The 24318-nt window shown below is 38.4% G+C and overlaps 4 protein-coding genes across 4 annotated transcripts; 2 read left to right on the top strand and 2 right to left on the bottom strand.

The window, feature by feature from the left end:
* The first annotated feature begins 1488 nt into the window (after nucleotides 1-1488).
* Nucleotides 1489-5358, top strand: LOC124481083 (transmembrane protein 198-like). Its single transcript, XM_047040853.1, has 5 exons — nucleotides 1489-1697; nucleotides 3210-3591; nucleotides 4222-4794; nucleotides 4930-5075; nucleotides 5203-5358. Exons 2-5 carry the CDS (start codon nucleotides 3444-3446, stop codon nucleotides 5356-5358), a joined length of 1023 nt encoding a protein of 340 aa, XP_046896809.1. The 5' UTR covers nucleotides 1489-1697; nucleotides 3210-3443.
* A 444-nt stretch (nucleotides 5359-5802) lies between these two features.
* Nucleotides 5803-8294, bottom strand: LOC124481082 (matrix metalloproteinase-19-like). Its single transcript, XM_047040852.1, has 9 exons — nucleotides 8123-8294; nucleotides 7883-7956; nucleotides 7631-7749; nucleotides 7319-7531; nucleotides 6945-7190; nucleotides 6745-6849; nucleotides 6482-6646; nucleotides 6180-6307; nucleotides 5803-6046 (listed from the first exon to the last, which is right to left on the bottom strand). Exons 1-9 carry the CDS (start codon nucleotides 8201-8203, stop codon nucleotides 5807-5809), a joined length of 1371 nt encoding a protein of 456 aa, XP_046896808.1. The 5' UTR covers nucleotides 8204-8294; the 3' UTR covers nucleotides 5803-5806.
* A 382-nt stretch (nucleotides 8295-8676) lies between these two features.
* On the bottom strand, nucleotides 8677-11587 carry pym1 (PYM homolog 1, exon junction complex associated factor). Its single transcript, XM_047040854.1, has 3 exons — nucleotides 11511-11587; nucleotides 10705-10798; nucleotides 8677-10515 (listed from the first exon to the last, which is right to left on the bottom strand). The coding sequence occupies exons 1-3, from the start codon at nucleotides 11539-11541 to the stop codon at nucleotides 10005-10007; spliced, it is 636 nt and encodes a 211-aa protein (XP_046896810.1). The 5' UTR covers nucleotides 11542-11587; the 3' UTR covers nucleotides 8677-10004.
* A 772-nt stretch (nucleotides 11588-12359) lies between these two features.
* Nucleotides 12360-22440, top strand: spats2 (spermatogenesis associated serine rich 2). Its single transcript, XM_047040494.1, has 13 exons — nucleotides 12360-12459; nucleotides 14403-14615; nucleotides 15563-15642; nucleotides 15781-15889; nucleotides 16223-16272; nucleotides 16603-16825; nucleotides 16935-17120; nucleotides 17233-17368; nucleotides 17943-18001; nucleotides 18726-18835; nucleotides 18922-19024; nucleotides 19219-19361; nucleotides 19502-22440. Exons 2-13 carry the CDS (start codon nucleotides 14591-14593, stop codon nucleotides 19763-19765), a joined length of 1488 nt encoding a protein of 495 aa, XP_046896450.1. The 5' UTR covers nucleotides 12360-12459; nucleotides 14403-14590; the 3' UTR covers nucleotides 19766-22440.
* The last annotated feature ends 1878 nt before the right edge of the window (nucleotides 22441-24318 follow it).

The raw sequence follows: 24318 nt of genomic DNA, 5'->3' as shown, positions 1-24318 counted from the left end.
ATGACTTTGTACAGCCCTTTGGTCGGCATTGGCAGTTTTTAAATGTGCTCTTTAAATAAACTGACTTGACTTGCTAAATGATTGCAAATGCAGCAATAAATGCTCAGTGCCTGATGGAATGCTTTGTGGCTCAAAACATCTTTATTTGATTCTCACTAAAATGGCTTAATGCTGCATGACAGCTCTATTTCACTGGTGATTTTGACATAATTATAGATCAATCTCTCAGCAGTCTGTAACCACCCACAACTGTCATTCTTAATCTACTCTTGTTGGTTTAATTTTTATGGCAGTGGATAACCCTTCACTTGTTTATAGTAAGCTATGTTAAACTTCTTTTTGCAGATTGCAGATTCTTCAGTAAACAAACTTTCAATATAAATCTGGTGTAGTGTACAACAGAGCAGTCTAATAGAAGGTATTAGTGTACACTTGTTTTTAAGTGCCTTTTTTGCTTTTCATTATAAGTCTTCACAATGTCTCAAACTAAAACAAAATGTTATAGCACACCCATTTATCTGAGTTACAGTACCTTTGGTATAATAACATACTGTAATTTGTTCTTCCCTACATCAACATCTCTCTTATGCAATAATATATATGTGATTATCAATTATCCCATAACTCCTTGCCAATATCTACAAAATAGCTTGAAATAATGCAATATGGTATTACACTGGAGAAAGAAATATTAGAATAAAGACAGGGTTAGGTATTTTTTTTATAGAAGCACACATCACCCTTTTATCTATTAGTGCAACTTCTATTTTACACTATATGCAGTGCAAGCATTTTCGCTTTTAATTTAGACCTATTAGAAGGCTACACATTTTAAGAGAACAGGTAAAAGGAAAAGAAACATGTCTTACTGGTTTTTTTAGATAGGTAGGATGGTTCATACTACAATCTTTTGTCTGTTTAGCCGACGTAGTGCCCACAGGCAATTGTGGCAGCTTTCATCTCTTCCAGGAAAATTTCATGGTTTTAAAACGTTCAAAGTCCTCTTTAACAGGCTATAGTGAAATGTCGTATATCAAAGGAGAGTTTAAAATATAACTAACAGCCTTAAACCTAAATCTGACTCCGTATCATCAGTTGATTCTGATGACCATAAGTGCTGGAGCGTGAAAGTACAGAGACACCAAGTGGATAAAAATCTAACAAATATATCTGCATTCATTATTCCATTTGCTTTTACAGACTTTTGGTTGGTGTCATTCAATACATTTACACATTGGAGAGTACGATGGGAATTATGTCAAATGTTTTATTGTAATTTTCTTTTTTTAAGTTGACTACACAAAATTGTAATAAAAATTATTAGATTTTGATAGCGTTGTGAGCACGATCCCCACGATTCACCCGATTCAAGCTCATGGGACAGTAGAATCGAAAAATCTACTGTTGAGCGTTGGTCTCGCGGCATCACTGAATTGGAAGTGTTGGACAGAAGTAGCTAGCAGCCAATCTCGTAGTGATGTCCAAAGCTGTGAGATGTCAACAGATGCGATGGAGATTTACAGTTTAACCATCTCTTCGGGCTATTAGGCTGTGATAGGCTACAGTGTAAGATTGAAATGGTCTGATTTACACAATTTAATGCCAAAATCATACTGGACGTAGGCCCTTCACGAGTATTTCTGTCTTGATTCACGTAGCCTATAGAATGCTTCTGACCAAGGTCTGTGTTATTTCAGGTAAGATTTGAAGTACACTTTTGATCATTTTACTATCAGTCATGGTCACAGATATGACTTTTTTTGGTCTGACGTGTCAGGCAACTTTTAGGTAGACTAAAGGAACAATAAGTCTGATTTACTACTTTTTATGTCAATATTAAAGTTGAGTTAAACCCTTCCAATAGTTTAGGGATTTACAAATCCTAACGCCTGTTAAAATAATAATAATGTGAAATTCATCCATCGCACTTCTGCTCTTCATGAATTGTCTGTAGCTTTTTAATGCTTATTCCTGAATGCTTAGGGTTATATGCTTCACTGTGTATCCTATGTAGGCTATAAACATTTTAGGGTATTTTTAAATGTCAGTCAATAGTTTAAAAGTTAGACTGTAATGTACTGAACGTTAGGATTTAATAGTGATAAAAGTATAGATCATTGATCAATCCGTTGGAACGTGACATTTTCTGCGTATGTTTTGAATCAACTTGTACAAGTCGGGATTTTACAAGCAGGTTGTCAGGTTGGATCAGGGCACCAGCGTCACTCAAGTGAGCTAGTAATCTTTTAATTCAATTTGCTGACCATGGGATCCACCTGAAAAGCTCTAATACAGACCTACTTCAAAGGACACAACACTTCGTTGCCATCCAGAATAAGGCTATACGGAGTTGACCATTGATGTTTGTGTAAACCAGTCCAGGGTATCCTCACATTAGTCAGTGTACAGAAACAAGACCCTTGCTGTAACTTCCATTGGACATGATTATTTGGCAAACAAATTGGTCATAGACTGAAATAATGAAATGTAGCTTGTCACAACCCATTCTGCCCTGAAATAGCTCTTGCTTGTTTTTTGGTAGATGCACACTAAATTGGATATCCAATAAGCATTACCTTCAAGGGGTTTAGATGACAGGAGTGTATTCTCATCTTTGATGATCAATTTACTAAATAGTTGATATTATGTTAATATTCATGACAGATGTGTTGAGCCTTGTGGTACTCTTTGAAGGCTTGTTGTTATTTCCTCTTTCAGATTTTGAAACACAGTATTCTATTGTTGGGGTGTTTGTTTGCTTAGCATTGTTCTATAATACTGAGTTTGTTACCACATGTTCACAACAATGAGGTTCACTGGTGTTGTTGACATCAAGCCACGTCTCATTTCCCTGTCTGTATCCTGCACTATAGCAAAGGTCAGGAAGTCAAACTGAGACTAAGAGAACATCTCTATTTCCTTTTCTGAGGGAGGGTTGCCAATTAATGGGTTGGTGAAGCCTTCCCATTCATGATATTTCAAGACAAATACCAATATATTTTGATATATCTTTAGATATTAATGTAATTAAGTCTATACATGTATATCTTGTTCTTGCACATTCTATCTTTGACCCAAAACAATGCTTTGGGTCAGGAGTTTTATTTCTGACCAAGTGACAAAGAAAATGATGCCCTTGTTATCATCTTCTATCTCTGACAGAGCCTGGCACAGTCTGTGGAGTTAACAGTTTTGTCCTTTTGTTGCAGGTGTTGGACAGAAAACACCCTGATTCACATTCTCAGAATCACAACTTCCTTTTTCCTCACCTACACTGCATTCCATCATTTTCTCTTCAACTAGCAAGCCAAAGCCCAGTGCCTACAGAATTACACAGATGTCCTACCTTATTATTGGTATAATTCAATGAGATGTTCACAAGATTACACAAATGGCATAACTGCTGAACGAAACCAGTACGCTATTCAAACTTCTGCTCCAAAATGGCAGACCCCTCTTCCCTATTTGTCACTGATAATAGAGGCATGGGAGTGCACACATGTGATCTTGTGATAAGAAGAAACTATGAAGTCATCTCAACTGTCATCTGCTCTGCATTCCTTTTGTTTGGGCTCATCTACTGCTTTTTGGGTAAGGTCACAAATGGATCACCTACATATAAATAGTACTGATATGCAATAAATGACAACCACACAGGCATATGATAGACCTCTAGTACAACAACAAACACATAGTCAAAGTTGTATTATATTCTACTAGCCCGCAACATGATCTTACTCTAACCTCATTTCATAAAAGGCTTAAACTGTAAAGGGGCAGGTGTCTGGGATCTGCCAGGGGTTTAGGGTGAATGAGCCAGATGGGACACCCGAGTTGATTCACTTTGCTGTCTGTAGAGGCAGTGTAAAAAGTGTCAGCCTTGGAGATGATAATATCACAGCCACATCAAAACACTTAACTTGGGACCATGTTAGATGGTAGTAGAGGACTTAACTACTGTTTCTGTTAGATGTGTGCTGTAGTAATATAAGACAAAAACTGAAATCTAAAATATAAACATTCCAAAGTAAAAGCAATAGACATTATGTGATACAATATATTGTAAAATTCTCTCTGTTTTGCTGCCACCATTGGATTGTATGATGTCTACAAGTGTGTGGAATACATAATGTATGTCTTGTAGGCTTGCTGTAATATCCTTTACTGACACCTGGCCTGAAACAGAATGTGTTTTTATGGATCATTTATTTATTTCCTTAGGTTACAGACTCTTCAAAATGGTCATGTTCCTGTCTGGCTTTGTATTTGGATGTTCAGCTGTCTGTCTGGTGTACTATAAAGACCCTGTGCTGGACAATCATGTCGGGATGGAAACCAAGATAGGCATCAACCTGGGTGTGGGTGTTCTGTGTGGTCTGGTGACCATACTCATCACTCCCTTGGGGCTCTTCCTCACAGGATTATACCTGGGATGCCTTGTCACCCTGGCCAACGTGCTGGTGGCGGGACAGTATTACAGCCTTGCTCCAGCATGGGTGCCTCTAAGCGCTCTTTTGGCCACAAGTGTGCTCTGTGCCATCCTCATACTGCAGTGGCAGAAACTCTTCACTGTGCTCACCACCTCAGTATTGGGTGCCGTTGTGGTGATGATATGTGTAGACCACCTGGTTGAGATGTCTCTTCTAGCTCGGCATTTATACAACATTATTTATCAAGTTCCTGTAAGCCCTTTGTGCTGGTTCAGCTGGGCGATCATAGGAATCTCCCCTGTCCTTAGTCTGATGGGTGTATTTGTGCAATGGAAGCTCACAGCCCATGGATTATCTCACAAAGGTGAGGTGCAAACTCAAATATTGAATCTTGAATACCTCTTCGAGTTTTATTCATTGAAGCACTTTTTCAGTTTTTCTTTTAAAATTTGTTTGCTAAACAAAACACTGTCTCCATATCTCTTGCTTGATTTTACAGGTTCCAAAGATATTGGCAGCAGACAGAAGAAACAGGCTCGACTAGCGCATGTCAGAAGGAGAGAAGCCAGGAGACGCCCACAGGAAACACAACGCCGTCGCAAGCCTCCACCCCTCAAGCGGTATGCAGGGGATGTTCTAGCCCCTGTGAGTGATGATTACCTTCCTTGAGAAAACGATTAAAACTACTTTCATAATATTAGGATAGACTTTATTAAGTCAACCTTAACATAGAGAATTTGTGTAAACAATAGTATATTTCTTTCTCATCTAGAGTTACCTCCAGAGCCTTCGTGAGCACCAGATGGGGACAAGCTCATCTTCAAGCAGCATCAGTACAGTTACACACACAATGATTGACTTTGACTTTGAGACTGGCTCCATGGTGCATCTGACATCTTCAGCCTCCTCACCCATATTTAGGATCTGAAGTCCTAGGGGTCACCTAGCAGTTTGACTGGTATTCTCCATGCAACCAAATCACTAGTTGTGTCCATGACAGAATCCCCATGACTGGTCAGAAGACTTTGGACAGAACAGATATCTACAGTTTTGTGTCTTCCAGTCTCCATGAGAGCCATTTGTTAAGCATTGTCCTCTGAGTTTTATACAAATATATAAGTTACATTCATTGAAAAACAAACTATTGTTTGGAGTATAGTTTATATTTTACACAACAATTTGTTATGTGAATTTAAAGCATGGATTCATTATCAGTTCATGTAGAAAAACACAAAAGGGACTTTGGATGGTGTTATTGCAGTACAAGATAAAGATGCATGGCACTAAAACCTTTTGTAATAAATATTATTCTCACTGTAAAATCTCAAAGGCAAATCATGCCTCCATATGTTGAACTGAGAATGACCTCTGGTGGTCTACCTATAACATAACATCCATTTTTGTCTTGTGCTATGAGGATAGCCTTTATCCGCTGTTGGGTGGAATTCATTTATGCGCCAGAATTTGTCTCCTTTGAAGAAGTACATGTAGCCATCTGTCCAGGCGAAGGCCGCCTCTGTGTTGTCAGGTAGCCCAGAGAAGAGTTGTGAGATGGGTTTGGGGTACAAACTGATGTGCATTGCTCTATTTTCATCCCACTGCCAGTATACAGAGCCCTATAAAAATGGGCATGTAAAGATAGGTAAACTAACCACATTCATGGCTATAGGCACAATTTATAGGAACACTAACCCTAACATTTTTTATCTGACTTATAAAGGTAAACTCAGAGGGTGGTTTTATCCTTACCTTGAGGAAGATCACTTTATTGTTCCTGTTGAGATACAGGGCTGAATCGACGTTAGATGGGATGTTAGTCAATAGTCTAGGGAAGCCATGATCCAATTTGAAGCCTGAATACCTCCAAATGTTGTCCCCTGAAAACACAAAGTTGAGATACACACACATAAAGAATATCACAGAGTTTATATTTCCATGGCAACCATCACACATCTCTTAAACGTAGTCATGTGTCTGGGCAATAACATTGTTAATATTTTCTATAACAACATTGATAAACCAAAAATACTTGTCTCAAGAGATAGAAATACCTTTTAAGAAGTAGGACTTCCTAGTCCTCTGTGAGTGAACAGCAGCATTCAGATTCCCTGGCAGACCTTTCCAGAGCACAGAGATCAGGACAGGCACACTGCTGCCTGTGCTGGACACGGTCCACACATACTGGCGATGAAAGATGTAAGTTTTGCGAAAAGGACCTAGATGGATAAGAACCAAGAAAAAAAATCTGAATTCAAACTAAATACTCATGGCCTGTAAATAGGCTGAATCTGACATTCATTGGAATTTACTATACCCAACATAATTGCATCCATGGTAGCCTTGCAGAGATCTGGAGGTCTTGCCGCTGTGGTTACTGGACTAGTATTCCTGGACGCACGAGGATATTTGACAGGCTTTCCTGGAACAGAAGAAAAGTATCATTTATAACATTACAGACAAAGATAGGGTCCAGATATCGTTTCCATAAAAATAAAATATATATCAATCATATACCATAAATAGCTTGAATGCCTTGTATGTCATCAGGATGTAGTTTAAAGTTGGGTCGATATCCTTTGTATATGGGTCCCATTAAGGCATTGTAATACTGTGAGTGGCCCAGGCCAAGCACATGGCCAATTTCATGTGCTGCTACAATCCTCAGGTTAAAGCCAGAATCCTTCCCTTCGGTCCACTTTTCATCATCATCGAAATGCACAATGCCTGATTCAGGAGCATCTGCATGGGCTAGCACCTTTCCTAAAAGTAAGAGTAGTATTGTTAATATGATAACGTATGCTGTAGAAAGTGTTCCTAAATTCACAATATTTCACTCTTTCACATATCCACAGTTGACCCTTGTAGAGATATGTCAAAAACCTTCTTACCTGGCCCATCAAAGGGAATTGGACATGATTTATCTTTCCTGTGGAATGAGAATTTGATGTCTGCTCTTCCCTGGCGCACCTCCTGGAACCTTAGAGGGGACACCTCACTCCAGTACCTAAAAGCGGTCTGAATGGCAAAACGTGTCTTCGCTAGGCCCAAATCTCGGGAGTAATTGTAGATTCGGTAGGTCAGCTTTTTCTTCCTCCAATAACCTGTTCAAAATATGCATCTGTAAAAAGCTTCCGGAGAGTGAACTAACATGTATGACATAACATCACTATAAACTGGTAGATCTTGATATCCGAACTCACCCATCACCCGGTATTTTAAGGATGTGTTGCTGAAAGAGTCATCAATACCACAACGAGGCTGACTTATTGTTGCACCAAGTTTTCCAGAGATGGGTGCATCAGTTGCTTTCTGAAAGGTTCTGAGTCAAAACAAAATTGATAGTTAGTAAATATAGATATTTTCAATAGACATTCTGCTTTGGAATTTCTTCCAGGTAAGGCCTGAACAATGCAGCTAAGTGAAGAGCACAAATGATGGTGTATGATGCTCACCTCAGAACTTTTATATTCTCAGTTGGATGATTTGGATTCTTACTTTGCAGTGGCACATGCAGGTAATCATAGGTCTTCAAAAAAATGGCATGAAAAGACATTGTAGAGGATGATTGGTAAAGATCCTCTTTGATTTGGTTGTCATTTGTACTGTGCAGCAATTATATGCATTTCATGAGAATGCATGCACTTCAGTAATATAAGCAATTTAGTATAAGTCACTTTTATCTGCATTCTTACCATGGCCCCTGTGAGTTCATTAACGCTCAGGGTGACGGATGATGGCGTGGTCAGCAGGAAAAGAACCACAATATATTCCATTCTGTATTCAGCTACTGGTATTCTGTATCACTGCTGCCTTCTTCCACTCATAACAAGTGCTGTAGAGAATACTGACCAAACGTTACAGAATAACACTTTTATTCCTGTCCACTGTGTTTATAAAGAAAATGCAAAATTATCTTTAAATCTTCCTCTGTATTTTCCAAACTAGTATGTAGCCATCTATTTTCTCTTATGCTCCAGTCCACCATTCCAGTAGTCTACCATTCAACCCTACTTCTAGTCTACATTGTAACTTTGTTCTGCAGTTTTATACCATTTAGTGTCCTCAGAGATCTACTTTGAAACCACATAATTCAACCATTATGAATGTGATGTGGGATTTCTAAGGAGGAAATAAATCCTTTAGATTGACAGCATTATGTTGTGAACGCCTACTCACATTTGCCCAGCCAATATCAGTGCATCTGTCCAATCTTAACCTCTACTAAGAAAGACAATCTGCTCTTAAGTCAAGATAAATCAATAAAATCACAAAATATACATAATCCAATATATCTCATTTCAGTCACTGACACAGCTGGAACTCTTCAATGAGTTGTGTAACACCAATCTCACACAACTGGGTAGGGTATATTGGATGGGGCCAAATTTAGCATTAGACAACACAAAATGTATCCTTGGAATTCATAGAAGATACTTGTGGTTAACATGTAACATGAATTATAGAATTGTTTACTATACATGGCTTTATATTTTGGGATAATAACACCTTTCACATTGAAAAACTGTTTATGAGCAACTGCACTATGTAGAACAACACCTAACCACATTACCACCCATGGACAACAAGCAATTACAACATTTACATCTAAGTACAATACAAAACAATAACATACAAAGTACCTTACCACAGTCTGCAGAATACCATTTTATGTCATGTGTGTTAAACAACAGCACTGTTAAAACTACCGCAGTAGTATCCACTTTCACCACTAGAGAGCACTATGTATTTATTGAAATACCAATAAAAGATTTTCAACAAACATTTTTCATTGGAGAAGCATGTTGAATTCAGAATAGCATAGTCTACCATAAGTCTAGATATTCTTGTAAACAAAATGTATAAGTGAACTAGAATTTGTGGTTTTAACCAATATCAAAGGATACTGTAACTAAAAGTATTCTTCAACTACTAAAGGATGAAAAGGGCCAAAGGGTCAGTGACGATTCTAGTGAACCACAAGACAACAATTTATAAATAATCCTGTAGTATACTGTTTTAATGCAATAACCAGATGTCTTACAGAGTTCTTCAATATGAAAGGTTTAATCTGCATTTCAAGCCATCCAATCACCCAGCTTTTATGATCAAACTAAGATTCAGCCCAAATAAGGTTCTCTGGTATTTAAAATGTGAATCTTTAGTACATAACTCTAATATGGAACATTTAAAGTTCAGTTTTTCAACAGTCGGTTTAATGTTTTTTAAAAAAATGAAAGTAAGTGCACAATAACCACTGCACAGGCCATTTGTTTTACAAGTACTTGTGTGCCAAGAGTCACAGTCCAAGTAAAAAAAACAAACAGGTTCATACAGATATCTCCACTTATTTGTACAATAAAAAAAAAAAAGTATTATCTAGTTTGTAGTCTGTGCTATGATTCTGTATTGTGAACATAACTTGAGCAGTGAATTATCTTCACTTGACATTCCAATTGCAGAGTTCATGTTGACTGGCTAAGAATAACAAACAACAGACTCTATTTTCAAGGGAAAAGTCCCTTTATTTTAGACCTGGGTGTTTGTATTTTCAACGGTATCCCTTTTGACAGTTTCTCAAGAATCTTTCTCAATCTGCTGCAGCTCATCCTGAAAGACTTTGGCCCTACCCATCTTTTCGAGCTGCTCTTTTGTGGGCTGCTTGATCTCACCAGAGTCCATTTTCTGCTGCAAATCCTCAATCTGTCGCAGCTTCTTTTTGAGATTTTTGATCTTCTTGGCCTTCTCGGTTAATGCTGTTATGGGGTCATCAGAAGTCCCAACAGGGGAGGATGGTGTGTTCTGCAAGGGCTTCTCATTATCATCCCCCTCTGATATTGCCATATTCTCAACAGCATCTATCACTGTCCCCACATCAACATTACCATCCTGCTGTTGCTTGCGCTTCTCTTTACGTTTGATGTTACGTTTGGCTGTCTTGGAAAGCCCAATAATCTCACCATCCCTGTCCACACTTCCAGGGATCCTTGGCTGCTGTGGTTGTTTGGACTGATGTGTGTCCTCTGGACTCATTCCTGGTGGTAGATCTGGCTTACTCTTGAAGAACTTAACATATTTATTTTCATAGCTGAAAACACAGAAACAGACCAGTGCAGAAAGACTGTCATGATGTGAAAATATTGAGAATGTTTCAATATAGTTTCAAACACTGTCATACTAGGAAAACCTCACAATATTCCAAAGGTATTCATTAAGCTGAAGAGAGAAGTTAAATAACAGCCTGCAGTATCGTCCTAGCTTGGAATGAACCACTTACACAGGAACCTCTTCCTGGGGGACATATCCGTCTTTTACTTTCCGAGGTTTCCTCCAGGTTCCGTCTGGACGCTGTGTGGCAGCAATGTACTTCCCTGCATAAGAGATTTATTTTTGATCTGCATGACAAATTTTCCCTTCTACAAGTGTTGCGCTGGTTGACACTGATTCTTCTGATAATTTCACCTAAGCAAGCCTCTCACACCCAGCTATTCATTCAAAATCGCTGAAGTTGTCAACCCGCAGTGGAGGCATGCAAGTATATTACAGATACAACTTTTTGTATCTGAGGAAAAAAACTATGCATTAAGGTTTAACAACAATCATGCAAGTCCTATCAATTGTAGCTAACCCAACCATCTAGCTAGTCTATCAATGGAACAATAAGGACACGAACGAGTTGTTTCATGAAAGTAACGTTTCTAGGTAGCCAACTATTGAGCTACCACTAGCTACATCATCAACTAATTTACTAGCACATCGGACTAGTTAACGTTGAAGTGTTTTTCCAACTAAATAACTGTACAAACATTATTTGAATATGTAGTTCATCCAGGTCCACTAAATCTATTTGTTCAAAGTTTGTTAATCCCAAAAAAGGAAAGGGTTATCACTAAAATAGCTAGCCTAGCAAGCTGCCTTAAAAACGGTAGCAAGTAAGCTAGCTAGCACTATCTCTGGCTAGTCTACCTAGCAAGCCAGCCACCACTGGTCGTCAACAATTAAACTCTTGCTAGTATGTCACATTAAATTCTACAGATACTCAATAAACAATTGCTTCAAGGAAAGTCTGATATGTAGCCCTACCAGATTCATCTGTCACATAGGGGGTTGCCATCTTGGACGTGTAGCGTGTACAACTTTTTTCCTTTAGTTTGATTGGCAGATCGCATCCAACTGAAAGGGGATGCGATCGCCATCTTCTGTACAGGAGTGTGTTGCCAGAACACTTCACCCTCAAGTTACGCATTGCCATTGTTGAAATCCACCGTTAGAATTTAATGTAGGCTGATGTTTGTATCAACTTTCGACAAATTCACCATAAACTTTGGAACGGCATACAGACTTATATCAAAACTGGGGTTTTGTGAACACATTGTACAACACATCGATCAACTGGTGTTGTTTTAATATTGTGCTGTATCAATACAATTGAAATTAAGCCTTTGACGTAATAGAGGTCCCATCAATTATCTTAATCTTTATCAATTATCAATTATCAGACAATTATTGTATTGAGCAAAATTAAAGGGCAAACCAGAATTCTAAATAGCCTGTTTAAATATCCAACTTAAACACAACACAACAGAGGTGAGCCATACAATGCAAGTTGATTAGCCAAACATAGGTTTGTGATACGGCGAAAATAAATTCGTTTTGTGAAATTGTAATGGAAGTGCTGACTAAACCATAAAATTGTAATTTATAAGATTATAACAAACACAAATTTAAAAAAGAGTAGTGCAGATACTACAATTCTATAATGCCCACCAAACTATGCAATGTGTTCAAACAAATCTTGAGAAGGAAAAAAAACGTTATCAACTTGAATGATTTTAAGTGTTCTTTGAAAACGATTCCTACTGGGACTTGAGCTCATAGCTGACTAATCTACGCGTCACATCCCTAGGGTCACATCTGTCGAGCTCCACACTACTCTCGGAAATGACGACGTGGAGTTTTAAAGGATCACACTGAGGAAAACACTGGAGTCCACAGTCAGACGACTTTGCATCGTTGTCTGGAAGACAGCCAGGTAAGGATACGGACGTTTCAAAATAATGTTACATTGCTAGACTGATGGTTTGTTTTATTGTTAGTTAATATTACAGTAATTTAACCAGCGTTCCGAATAACGTTGATGTCTTGGTCAGATAGCAAGCTAGCTTTGCAGCAGTACACAATAGCCAGTTAGCTAGCTACTACTGTACGGTAGCTTGCTGCGGTGCAATTAATTGAACTGATTTGTTAGGTAGTCATAGAAAGAGATTAAGTTAATCAGTTTACCTAGTCCTAGACATATCATGAGATAAGATACTTGACTGTCTACCTAACGCTACACAATTGGCCTAAGTAGCTAGGCTACCAAGGCTAGACTACAGTACTAGTAGCTAGCTAATTTTCTATTCACAAAACCTAGCGGCTTCTGGCCAACCTTAGGTAATTAAAGAGCTAGCTGGTAAGCTATATAACACAGTTAACTAACTTTTGAATAGACTCATATGTTTGCTAGCTTGCTGACTGGTTTGGGACAAGGTACGGTTGGCTGCCTATTTAGTTACTTTGTGAACGTTGATCACTAGAGCTGGTCTACATTAAGTGTAGCTAGCAAAGCGTTGCTAAGTGACAAGCACAGGGTGACTGCAAATCGAGGCCAGCCATTCCTGCCACCTCAGATATTATGCGAGCCAAGAATGATCAGTCCCATTGAACTGCGGATAGGCATAGGAATTTTATCGTCTTGAGATGATGGAGTAGTCTTTTATTTTTCATTTAAACATTTGTGTGGGTTTGCTAGAACAACTTCGAGAAAGCTACAACTGGCTACGCAGAGTTATGCTAGTTAGAAATAATGGCAGCCTCTTGCTACAGTAGCTTGGCTGTTACTTACTTAACGTACATTCCTCATGAGATGAGACAAATTAATTGATTTTGCGGTTTTGGGGCAAGCTGGCTGCTTAAATGCATTGATTCAGCTGAGCAGTAGTATTAACCTTGTTTTTAGTACATTGTCACTGTCGTTATATTTTAATATACGCCTGAATGAACAAAATTGCCTTTCGAATAATTCGGTCTCACGTCACATAACTTATACATTTTTTTTTTTAATCTTCAAATGAAATATATTTCTATATTTTCAACTGTGCCCATCCTACCCCAATCAAGCTTTTGCCTAAATCAGCATGTGCTGCACCTGAATATACAAGCGCCATCCTTCTTGATAAACATATTGTTTCCATACACAGTATGCGCGTAAAACCTTTAAAGTCGAGCGTCACTTATTAATGTGTTTGACGTGTGCAAAGGTGTGGTAGCTGCACACCTTGCAAGACTGTGACATGTGAAGAGAGAATGACATGGGCGTGGGTTTGTACAGTTTAAGTTTCCTTTTCGTGGCCTACTGGGTCAGAAAGGGAAACCTTAGTCGAGAAACAGCTGGCTCTTGAAGCGAGTACAGTTTGCTGAAGGCGGTGTTCAAGCTTCTCAAGGACTAGATGGAAAACAAAACTAATGGCTCCAACAGTTGGAGTCCAACTAAATTGTAGAACTGAAGAAATACATTAACTGCAGTTTTGCCATGTTGCCTTTTTTTTCAAACCGAAAATGCACTGCTGCCAAAAACATTATTGAATACAGATTGTCGGAAAGTGTGCAACTGGCAGACAGACAGTCATTATTAAAATCTGTTTTTCATCACTTTTTTTGTGACCAGAGTAAGTGGGGTTTTGCCAAGTACATTACTGCCATTTTATGGTTACGTGAATAAGCAAAGCTTACGTTGCCATATTTATAAAGTGTGACCAGCATCATATTTTAGTCTTGACGACCTTTAGAAATATCATTTGACTGTAGTCTTACCATAATTCTGTAATTTGAGTGTTCTGCATCTAGACCTTGTCTAGATGTTCTTTCTGGAAGCAAGCAATGCACCTTTCTCATTCCCCCTTATGACCATCCATTCATTTTTTTTCTACCCAGATCTGTGTGAACAAGAAAGAAACATTGAATCAAACCTCTGCCCTGGTAAAGCTTTTTTGGCATCGTGTCTGAGGGAATTTGAAGAACGCATTTACTACACTTGAAGTCTCCATTAGGAACTAGTTAAAACTGAAGATTTAGAGTGCCCAGAGGAGTTGTTAGGATAAGAGGTACTCTTCACATACAAGATGGCCAAGAAAAACAGCCAAAAGGGTATGTATTCTGTAATGTCACATTGTGTTGCTATTCATGTACTGAACTTTATCATTATACTATTGTTGCAAGTATCTAAATGTTCTTAGACAGCTGACAACTAGATTTTTTTGTTTGGCAAGTGATAGACCCTAAACTAATCAGTGACTTGGCTAATGCATTCCACATTGGAAATGTATACAAATACCTTACATATGGGATACCTCAAGTCCATCTTACTTTTCATATGAAAAGGCTTCTGTGTCCTATTTGCTGCAGGGCTGATAGTTTCAGCTCTGAGGTTTGTGATGATGAGGCAATGCCCTCAAGCCTTCTGATGGTCACCCCACATGTTTTTTTGTTTTGACTCAGCTGCTTCTCATCTTATTGAGCTTAGTTTATATAGGGCAGTTTCCTCTTTCCTATGATGCATAAACCCAGCCTTTGCTGATTTATCCTAAGACCATATCAGTTATTACCGGCTCAAATTCTATTTAGGTTTTGGGTAATTCAGTTTCAGATCAGAGTCAGATTTGAATACCAAACCATAGAACCAAACTACATTGGACATGTATATGTCACAATCACCCCATCTTGAATGTTTTGTAAAATGTAGTTTTCCTGTTTTAACTGGGTCTGAGTAGATTAAAGGGTTATAATACTCATTCAATACTTTTATCTGTATTTAACACTTCTACGTCTTTAACAAAGTGTTATGAACATGCAAATGAGACACAAATAAACAGATATATAATGACATGTATTTGGGGTTGAAATATTTTAATTAAAGCCCCTTTTGGATTAGCAGTTTCTTAAACAGAGTAGGTGTGATCTTACAGTAAGGTGTTCTCAGGCAGGTTCTATCTGAGTCCAGGAAACACTCCTGTTTTGATGCTAATGATGACATGCATCAGCATTTGAATAGTTTTGCAAAGTCATTGGAGACAATTCTTTCTCTTCCCTCCCAGATACCTCAGGGGTTGTCTTTGATACACACTCCAAAATGGCCATGTCCCAGGGAGGAACTTTTGATAAAATGAAAGAAAAGGTAAGCAGCAACACAGGCAAAGCAAGCTCCACTGTTGGTTCAGTGGCTTACAGTTGTGTAGATAAAATATAATTGTTTAACTGCCACATGTTACCCCCAAATGGTATGTTTTTTGAACTACTTCTCTATATTTTACAGATCAGTGCTGTTAGGGCAGTTGTTCCCAACAAAAGCAACAATGAGATTGTGCTGGTCCTCCAGCACTTTGAAAACTGTGTTGATAAGACCGTCCAAGCTTTTTTAGAAGGTATGGAGATTCCAGTCTTGAATGAATGTATGACTCAAGCTAAACCTGTATGTTAGGTGAACACCTTCCTATTTACGTGTTCTATTATGCAAGCTACCTATTTTTATACATGCTGTGCGTCAGAAGTAAAATGGGTTAGCATGTCAAAGGTAAAAGGTTGAATTATTGTAAATCAAAGGTGCTGCCTACATGATTTTTTAACTTAAGGCCATTCAGATGGATAATTGATTCTCAAGACATGTAGCTTGTACCCCACTCAAGATAAAAGGTACGATCCATACATGACACATATTTGCTGTGATTAAGGCAGCATTCTTCACATGTTCCCCTCAGGCAATGCAGCTGAGATTCTGAAAGAGTGGAACGTCACTGGTAAAAAGAAGGTACGTATCTGTCATGTTACGTATGTCATGTCTGGTTTCATTAGGAAGAGGGAACATATTCATTCTAAATTTGAAATTGTATTTCACAGATTGAAATGGAATCTAATGGTATGGAATGTAATTGAACTTTTATTGCTTTCAACTAAGTATTATTTCAATTTTGGTGGGTTTCCAAAGTTCGGAAATTCCGTTTTTAGTCAGTTTCTCAAAACGCATAGGCACTCATCCAGGGACATGGAAAATAGCTCCATATTTTCAGCCCTCTGATCTTAAAAAGTAATTGGATGTCATGACAATGAAATCTTTTCACTAAAAATTGTCAATTTTCAGCCTAAGAAGAAAAAGAAGCCCAAGCCCCAGGCAGAGCCTTCAGCTGAGGTCGCTGCAGCCGAGGCTACACCACCCGCCGAGACCAAGGATGCTGTGAATGGTTTCCATGCCAATGGCTCAGTGCTTGACGGTGACTCGATAGACTCTCTGAGCGAGCAGTTGGACTGTGCTTCTCTGGATGCAGCCGAGCTGGACTCTGAACCAGCTACTTCCGAAACCACTGGTATTTGTTTTAATGGTGGACATCTTGGCACAATGGGAATGACTGTGTTGTTTGGATTCTTTGATCATTTTAAAGTTGATCTATCCTACATGGCATTGTCTATTTGTAGGTGCTGAAGCCGAGAGTCTAAGTAGCGCTTCAACCCCTACGTCTCAGCAAGAAGGGAGAAACCACCAAGGTCCTCGAGGCAGCAAGTTCCGTCACAGACCAGGCTCATACTCTCATTCCTCAGCCCCCTCCTCCAAGCTCCCCACTTACGAGAGCCAACAGGGATCATCTGCTGCACGGAAGATCGGTTTGTCTGCCAGACTTTTGTTCCCCTGATACCCTTGACACACGTCATCTCCTGTATAAGATTGTGTGCAGTCATCTTTGTGTCAGTTCTGACCCTGATCTTTGATTCCCAGCTCCCAACATTGACCGCTCAATGAAAGACCTGCAGAGATGCACTGCCTCGCTCACACGTTACAGGGTGGTGGTCAAGGAGGAGATGGACTCCTCCATCAAGAGGATGAAGCAGACATTTGCTGAACTCCAAAGCTGGTAAATATTAAATTATTATTTTAAATTATTATATAATTATATATAATATATAATTATATAATATATAATTATTATTATACATTATTTTATGATATCAGTTTATGAATTAGATGCAGGTTATATTAAAATATATGCATATAATATTATACACACACAAACCAACAACTTTGACATGCCTATCAGGCAGAATGTTTAACTGAGCAGTTATTGAACTTCTTTCAAAGGGTCCAGTGTCCATCAAAGAATCAAAGTACATTTTGTTCACCTCTGCACTAGAATACAGTAGGCGATTACAGGAGGGCTGTGTTTTATGAAACAATCAGTTTAACTTAGTAAAACTTAGACATAAGTGTCTTTGAATATGACTGATAAGTATATGTGTTAATTCTGAATACCTAAACAGCTTGGCCTGGCCTGCTTAATTTATTAAGCAATGGCATAGTAATGTGTATTGCTAACGCCGTTGTATTGCAGTCAAAGTACAAGGTATATCTTATCTTCAATGTAAACAATCATTTTGACCTCGTGAAAAACATCTTTATCTGATTCTCAGTCCTCATGTTTTTCTCTCTAGTCTCATGGACAGAGAAGTAACTCTGTTGTCAGAGATGGACAAGGTGAAAGCAGAAGCTAGTAAGTATAACACTTAAGCATGTAGACTGAACCCAGTCAAACTTTCCTTTCAGTATTGGGTTGTTTTTCACAGTTCTCAGGATGAAGCATTTGTATGACTGTATGAATTGTTGCTCATATAGTTGCAATCTAAAGCCTTTTATAATTAATTTCTTACATCCACCTCATTGAACATGGAGGATGAGCATTCCTCAAATGTGTAGTAGGTGTGTCCTCAGGTCATTGCCTGTCTTCATTGTAGTGAAACATGACAGTGCAAGACTGCATATTTCCTGAAGTAGGGCATTCCCTTATCCTATCTTCCCAGTGTAGAGTTTTGTGTGTTCTAGGTCTGAGAAAAGTGAATAGTGTCAGGTGTCAAGGGAGGCTCAATGCTGTCTTTGTCTGAGGTGTGTGGGGAATTAGGAGGGGGGAGAAGTTCTTTAACGTTACCAAACTCAGCATTCCTCCAAATTCAACAGACGTTTCCCTTATCTCATCTAATGCTTCAATTTATGTTGATGCATGTGAGATTTCTTATTATTTCCCTCCTGTTCTTGGGACAGCTTTTCACTTTGCCAGTTGACTCAGCAGCAACTATCACACACATTATGTTCTTTCTTGAGAGGGGGAGTTTGTTTTGTATTAATGTGATGTATAGCATATATATCAGAAAAAATGTAGACCAGTGTATTTATGAGAATTTCAGTCCACAGTTTAAGAGCTTTCTATGCATATCTTTCAGTGGCCATCTTGGACGGTCGTCAAAAGAGAGCAGAGGAACTCCGCAGGCTGACTGACCAATCAGCATCCATGTCTGAGGACCAGTTAACTGAACTGCGTGCAGACATTAAGGTGTGCTTGCTACTTTATGGTTTGTCAGTTATCAAAATGCAAGTGTCTGTGGGTTAATTGTGCATGGTCACATCTGTCGGTTTCAGCACTTTGTGAGTGAACGCAAGTATGATGAGGACCTGGGAAAGGCCGTGAAGTTTACATTTGAGCTTGAGCCCCTGAAGTTGAGCATTACAGAATTTGGATCAGGTATGACATTCTTAAATTTCTGTGAATTTCTATGTGCGTAACACCCTCTACACACGAGGCAATATACCTGCAAGTAGAAGCCATAGTTGTTTTTATTCTATGCATAAAGAAGGTCTCCTGTCCTCAGTTTGTATTTGCACTCTGACCTTTACCAAAATAAAGGGAGGGACTGTCTTGACTCCTTTTCCTTACAGTGTACCACCCTCAGACGGGCTACTCTAACCGGTCCCGTTGTAGCTCCACCTCCTCCTCCATCACTAGCCCAGGATCCCAGGAAACCCTGTCCCTCTCCCAGTCTCAGAGTTCCAGTAATCACCCTATTCACCCAATCAAACAGGTGACAGTGAAGGCACCCTTAACCTATAAAGCCATCTATATATTATGAACATACTGTAGTGCATGTGATGAGCTTTCTGTTTAACTTCTGTTCCAATCTGATTTAACTTAAAATTCTCTTTATTTATTCTGTATTTTCAGATTTTCCAAGGTAACAGGCGCCAGGTCTACCACGCTGGTCCACGGTATAATGGTGGTGCCTATCATGACCGAAACCCCAACCGCTCAAACTACAGATACCAGGGTAATCGGGGACAGGGTGATGGTGCCGGCTCTACAGCCCACACCTGTACCGCTTCTAACACCACAGGAGTTCCATCTCACTCTACGACATCCTCCTACCACCAAGAAAGCCCCTCTCACAATGGGCTACCACAAAGGCCTCCACGAACACACATCCCCTGACACAGAAACCTAGTCCAGACCCTCTACTAACCCTCACACTCGACCATCAGTGACCCGCTTCCTGAACCTCCCACCCCTAATAACTCTGTTGACTCAGTTGATGAAGAATAAAATAAAAGTTTACATGTTTGTCAGTTGAGCTGTAGTGCCACCTGTAGGTAAATCTAATTCATCCTCCGAACTTGAAGAGCACCTTGATTATGTAATATCTTTATTTGGTAGTAGATAAAGCAAAAGTTCTCATGCCTTTTGATGTAGCAGCTTCCCATCTACCCTTTAGTGAATGGTTGCTATTATCAGCCTCTGTGTTGGTTGTGTATGCCCAGATGGAATCTATAGCGAGTAATAGTTTTCCCACTGCCAATATAGTAGTAGTTTTAGTCATTTAGACTATTGTTATACATCATTAGTATGTGTATACAGGCCAATATACAATGGTTTTACTTTTATTTTGGGGAGATTAATTTAGATATGAATTCATTATCTCCATAGATTCTGTTTGGTCCTAGTCTTTCTTGCTACTTCAGAGGTTTCTGAAGTTCAATTGAGCTCAGACACTGTTTGCATAACAGTTTTGATTGTATTTGTTATATATATATATATATTATTATTATTTTTTTGCTCAGACCAATCTAACCATTTTGGTTCCTTTATTAAAATAGTAAAAAAAAAAAAAAAAACACTGGTAGTAGCTCTAGCATTTATGGGAATTTTGGTCACTGGCTGACGTGTCATGAATCAACACTACAAACTATCTAAACTTTATTTAAAAACATAGACATATCGAATGGCTTTCAGTAAGGGAGTTCAATACAGTTGCCTTCACAGTCTCTACCTTACCCTTATTTGTTGGGATGGCTTAATCAATAATTAATTACTAGGTGATCTGTGGTCATCCTAATGTTGCCTTAGGGCAGTGATATACCTTTCCCTATTTGACTCCATTTTATGTCATTGTCTTTGCCTTTTCTCTATTGCTGTATCATCAAGGGAGAGCTAATTTAATTAGATTCATAGTCTTACACATCACTTTTTAAGTTTAAGGTTTGAGAACAAACTACTTCCCACAACCTAAATTTGGACTTAATACATTGACTCAGATTTACATTTAAATGTTTCGTACAGATAGGATCATACACACATTTAACATGCTTGCCTTCTATCACAAAATAACTTCACCTTTGCCTTCCTAGACACACAGATGTCGACATCACAAACACTTTTTTGTAAGATGATATCACTTAAAGCTGACAGTCTTGTGGTCATTAGTTGTGATGTTAAGAAAAAAAAAAATCCCTTTTTGATACTAGTATGTTCACTTTACACTTATTGTATAGGGTGAAAATGTGATCAATCTGAAATTATTTTTCAGACTGATTTAAAAACCTTTCAAGGTGACCAGGTTGGGGCAGTTGTAAAACTGAGGTGACTGATGCATGGATTGAATTTCCTTTTGATGCATGGATTGAATTTCCTTGAATTTCAATTACATCTGAACAAAATCAAGTGAAATACTTCACCAACGCTTCTTCTACAGTGATCCCTAGTGATGCAACATCTGCTTATCTTTGAAAGTGCTGTTTAGCTGCAAAGAATTGTGTGCAACCAATCAATATGTAGTTGCTGTGACTAATGTGAAAGTACATGATATTACTACTGCTGTAATCTTTTTGTAGGATTATAGTTTTGACATGGGGAAACTGTATGCATTGTCTCTGACACTGTATAGTGTAAAAGACTAGTTCAAGTTTGTTAATTCATCACATTGTTAATTCATCATATTTTTGGAAAGGGGCCAAAAGTTTTGGACCAGAAATGACTAAGATTTTCCTGTACTTAAAAAAATGCCAAGTTGTACACCCTGTTTGTAGGTTTGGCATCATTTCAGTTCTGCACTGTTAGTCTTATTCCCACTACTTGTTCCTGGAGATGCATGCACTACAGCATTTTTCATTGATACAGAAAGCTGGTGGTTGTCCCCAGAATCATATGGTTATGTGCTGTTTCTCAGATGCTGGGCCTATGTGATTTAGCCTCCCCTTGTGTATTTCTACTTTGGGATATCAACAATCTCAGTGATACCCCACACACACACATATTTTGTGATTAACCATTTCAAAGCTAGCTTTTTTCTACATTCCATCTATGGGGATATAGGTTATCGCCAAAGAGTTCATTTTTGTCCTGTCTGAGTTGCTGCCTTTTTTACATACTTGGCCTGTAAAATAACTCTTGTAATTATATTGTGGATTAGAGTAGTGCATTTCCCTATCCTCTCCCATGTTCTTTTTACTTTTCTGAATCTACCTTGTACATAGTAGCTATATAATTGTGGTGTGCTCACAAGGGGCACAATGTATGATATTCATGTTGAGCATAGGATTTACCTCTAGATGAGTCCATTTCTTCCTGTCTAAGATGTATGTCCTTTTTTCTCAATGTCAAATCTGTTAACTCAAGTGCCTTCTCTTGTATCCCTCTAATTCATTTAGTCATTTAGCAGATTCATTCAATTCATTCACGCCTTCCACCAAATACGGACCAAAGACATCTACCCCACCCCCCTACCCATTTCATTACAAGCAGCACTTGGACTCTTTCTCTCTCTCCTCTGCCCCTTGTCTCCTACACATGAATGGCACACTTTTCATTAACTATAAATAAAATAATGTTTGCAATATATCTTTGTTTCTGTTGTAAGTGTTCTAATCCAGTGGTTCCCAACCCTGGTCCTCAGGGCACCCCTGTCCTGCATGTTTTAGATGTTTCCCTGCTCCAAAACAACTGATTCAAATGAATGGGTCCTTATCCAGCTCTGCAGAAGCCTGCTTATGACCCATTCATTTGAATCAGAAATTATTACAAAGTAGCAAAAAAGTATTGAGTCGTAGCCTACTAAGCGGAGCTCTAGAGTCCATGGTTTGAGGGGGGGGGGGGGGGGGGGGGTTAAGACTTGGACCCCCCCAAAAGAGGTATAAACAATAGGTTGGGGTTTCGATAAATGTATACATCGTTCTTACCTGTAATCGTAAACATTACTTTACGCCCTGGAGAAGCTGACCCCCCCCGATTATCATTGTATAATTTGCACTCTGTTGCGATAATATATGTATTACTTAACTGATATCAGTTAAATGAATTAACAATTGGTTTGAGCGAGATTTGAACCAGGTGTACTGTGTATAGCAGCAGACTGAATGGTACACATGCTTACCCACTAAGCCACAGGTTTCCTGCAAAGCTACTTACTACAAGACGGTCTAATTGCCCTTATGACACTTCTAAATGCCAAAGGACAACGTACGTCTTGTTTCTGCTAGAGCCAAGTTATAAAACAGAATACTCTGCCTTCTAATCATATTTACAAAACTAGTGAAAGTGTGCCAAAGGATTTCTAAGAACTTGTTCATAAAATACAGTGATGATAAGTAGACTTCTCTTGAATAGACTTATTTATTTCTGCAACATGGTTAAATATTAAACAGAAATGTACAGCTTACTGTCTATTAGGGGTGGGAATCTTTAGGTACCTCATAATTCGATTCTTGGGGTCACGATTCGATAAAAAAATCAATTCCAAATAAAATTGCAATTCAATATATGCTTAAATAAAATGTCACTGTGAATAGCTACAAAACTGAATCAAGATTCATATGTGAATTGATTTTTCCCCCAACCCATAGTACCTAGTGCTGAACGAAATTAAATTAGGTTACTAATGTGATTGCTTTATCTGTAAATTAAACTAATGACTGAATTCATAGAAATAAGAATATATTTTCAGAATTTCTTTGATTTTATAATTTTTTGGTAATGCGTCATGTAGGTCTTAAATTTAAAAGGTCGTCCATTTGACTAACTGAAACTTTCAGGAACCCTGTCAAACGATGGATTAAAACTCCTAACTCAAATATAATTCCATCCTGTGGATTATTTTTAGTTTTTATTTCAATGGAACTAGTAAATTGGTTGTTTATCCAACAACTCTCAATAAAGCGCTCTGAAATCTGATGTTGCTTGCGCATTAACTCAACTATGTTACCATACATGGTCAGCAGAGGATGCTGTTGACCCAGTTATGAACTCCATTGCTTCTAGGTCTGGAGACCCTGACAGTCAAGTCTATCCAGCCACAACGATTGCTTGTTACCGTGGCATAAAAGTTGTTTGAATAAAATTTAAATTAAATTATATTGTAGTATAACTTTAATTGTTTTGATGAAAGTGAAAATGTATCGATTGAACTAAATTGAATGGATTGTCATTCCAAACTCCTAGACAGAGACAATTTACCAAGGGGTCCTGCTGTTTCAGAGAATCTGGAATACCTGTTCAAGAAGTAAACTTTTCAAATACAAAAAATGAATGTGAATACTAATCTGATAGTGTTGAGATTGAGTGACAGTCTTTCAAAACTAAGCCTGGTCATTCTAAACTAATAGTGTTTCTAGCACAAGTAGTTCAGTATTCACACCAGAACTAATAATCTCCTGAAATCTAGTTTTGAGAATATACAGGCAGTTTTGAAGTGATGCAACAGATATAAAACCATT

This window comes from Hypomesus transpacificus, chromosome 18, assembly GCF_021917145.1.
Source record: "Hypomesus transpacificus isolate Combined female chromosome 18, fHypTra1, whole genome shotgun sequence".
NCBI classification, from domain to species: Eukaryota; Metazoa; Chordata; class Actinopteri; order Osmeriformes; family Osmeridae; genus Hypomesus; species Hypomesus transpacificus.
Note: the sequence above shows the minus strand (reverse complement) of the source record. Positions and strands in the feature narration are given on the sequence as shown.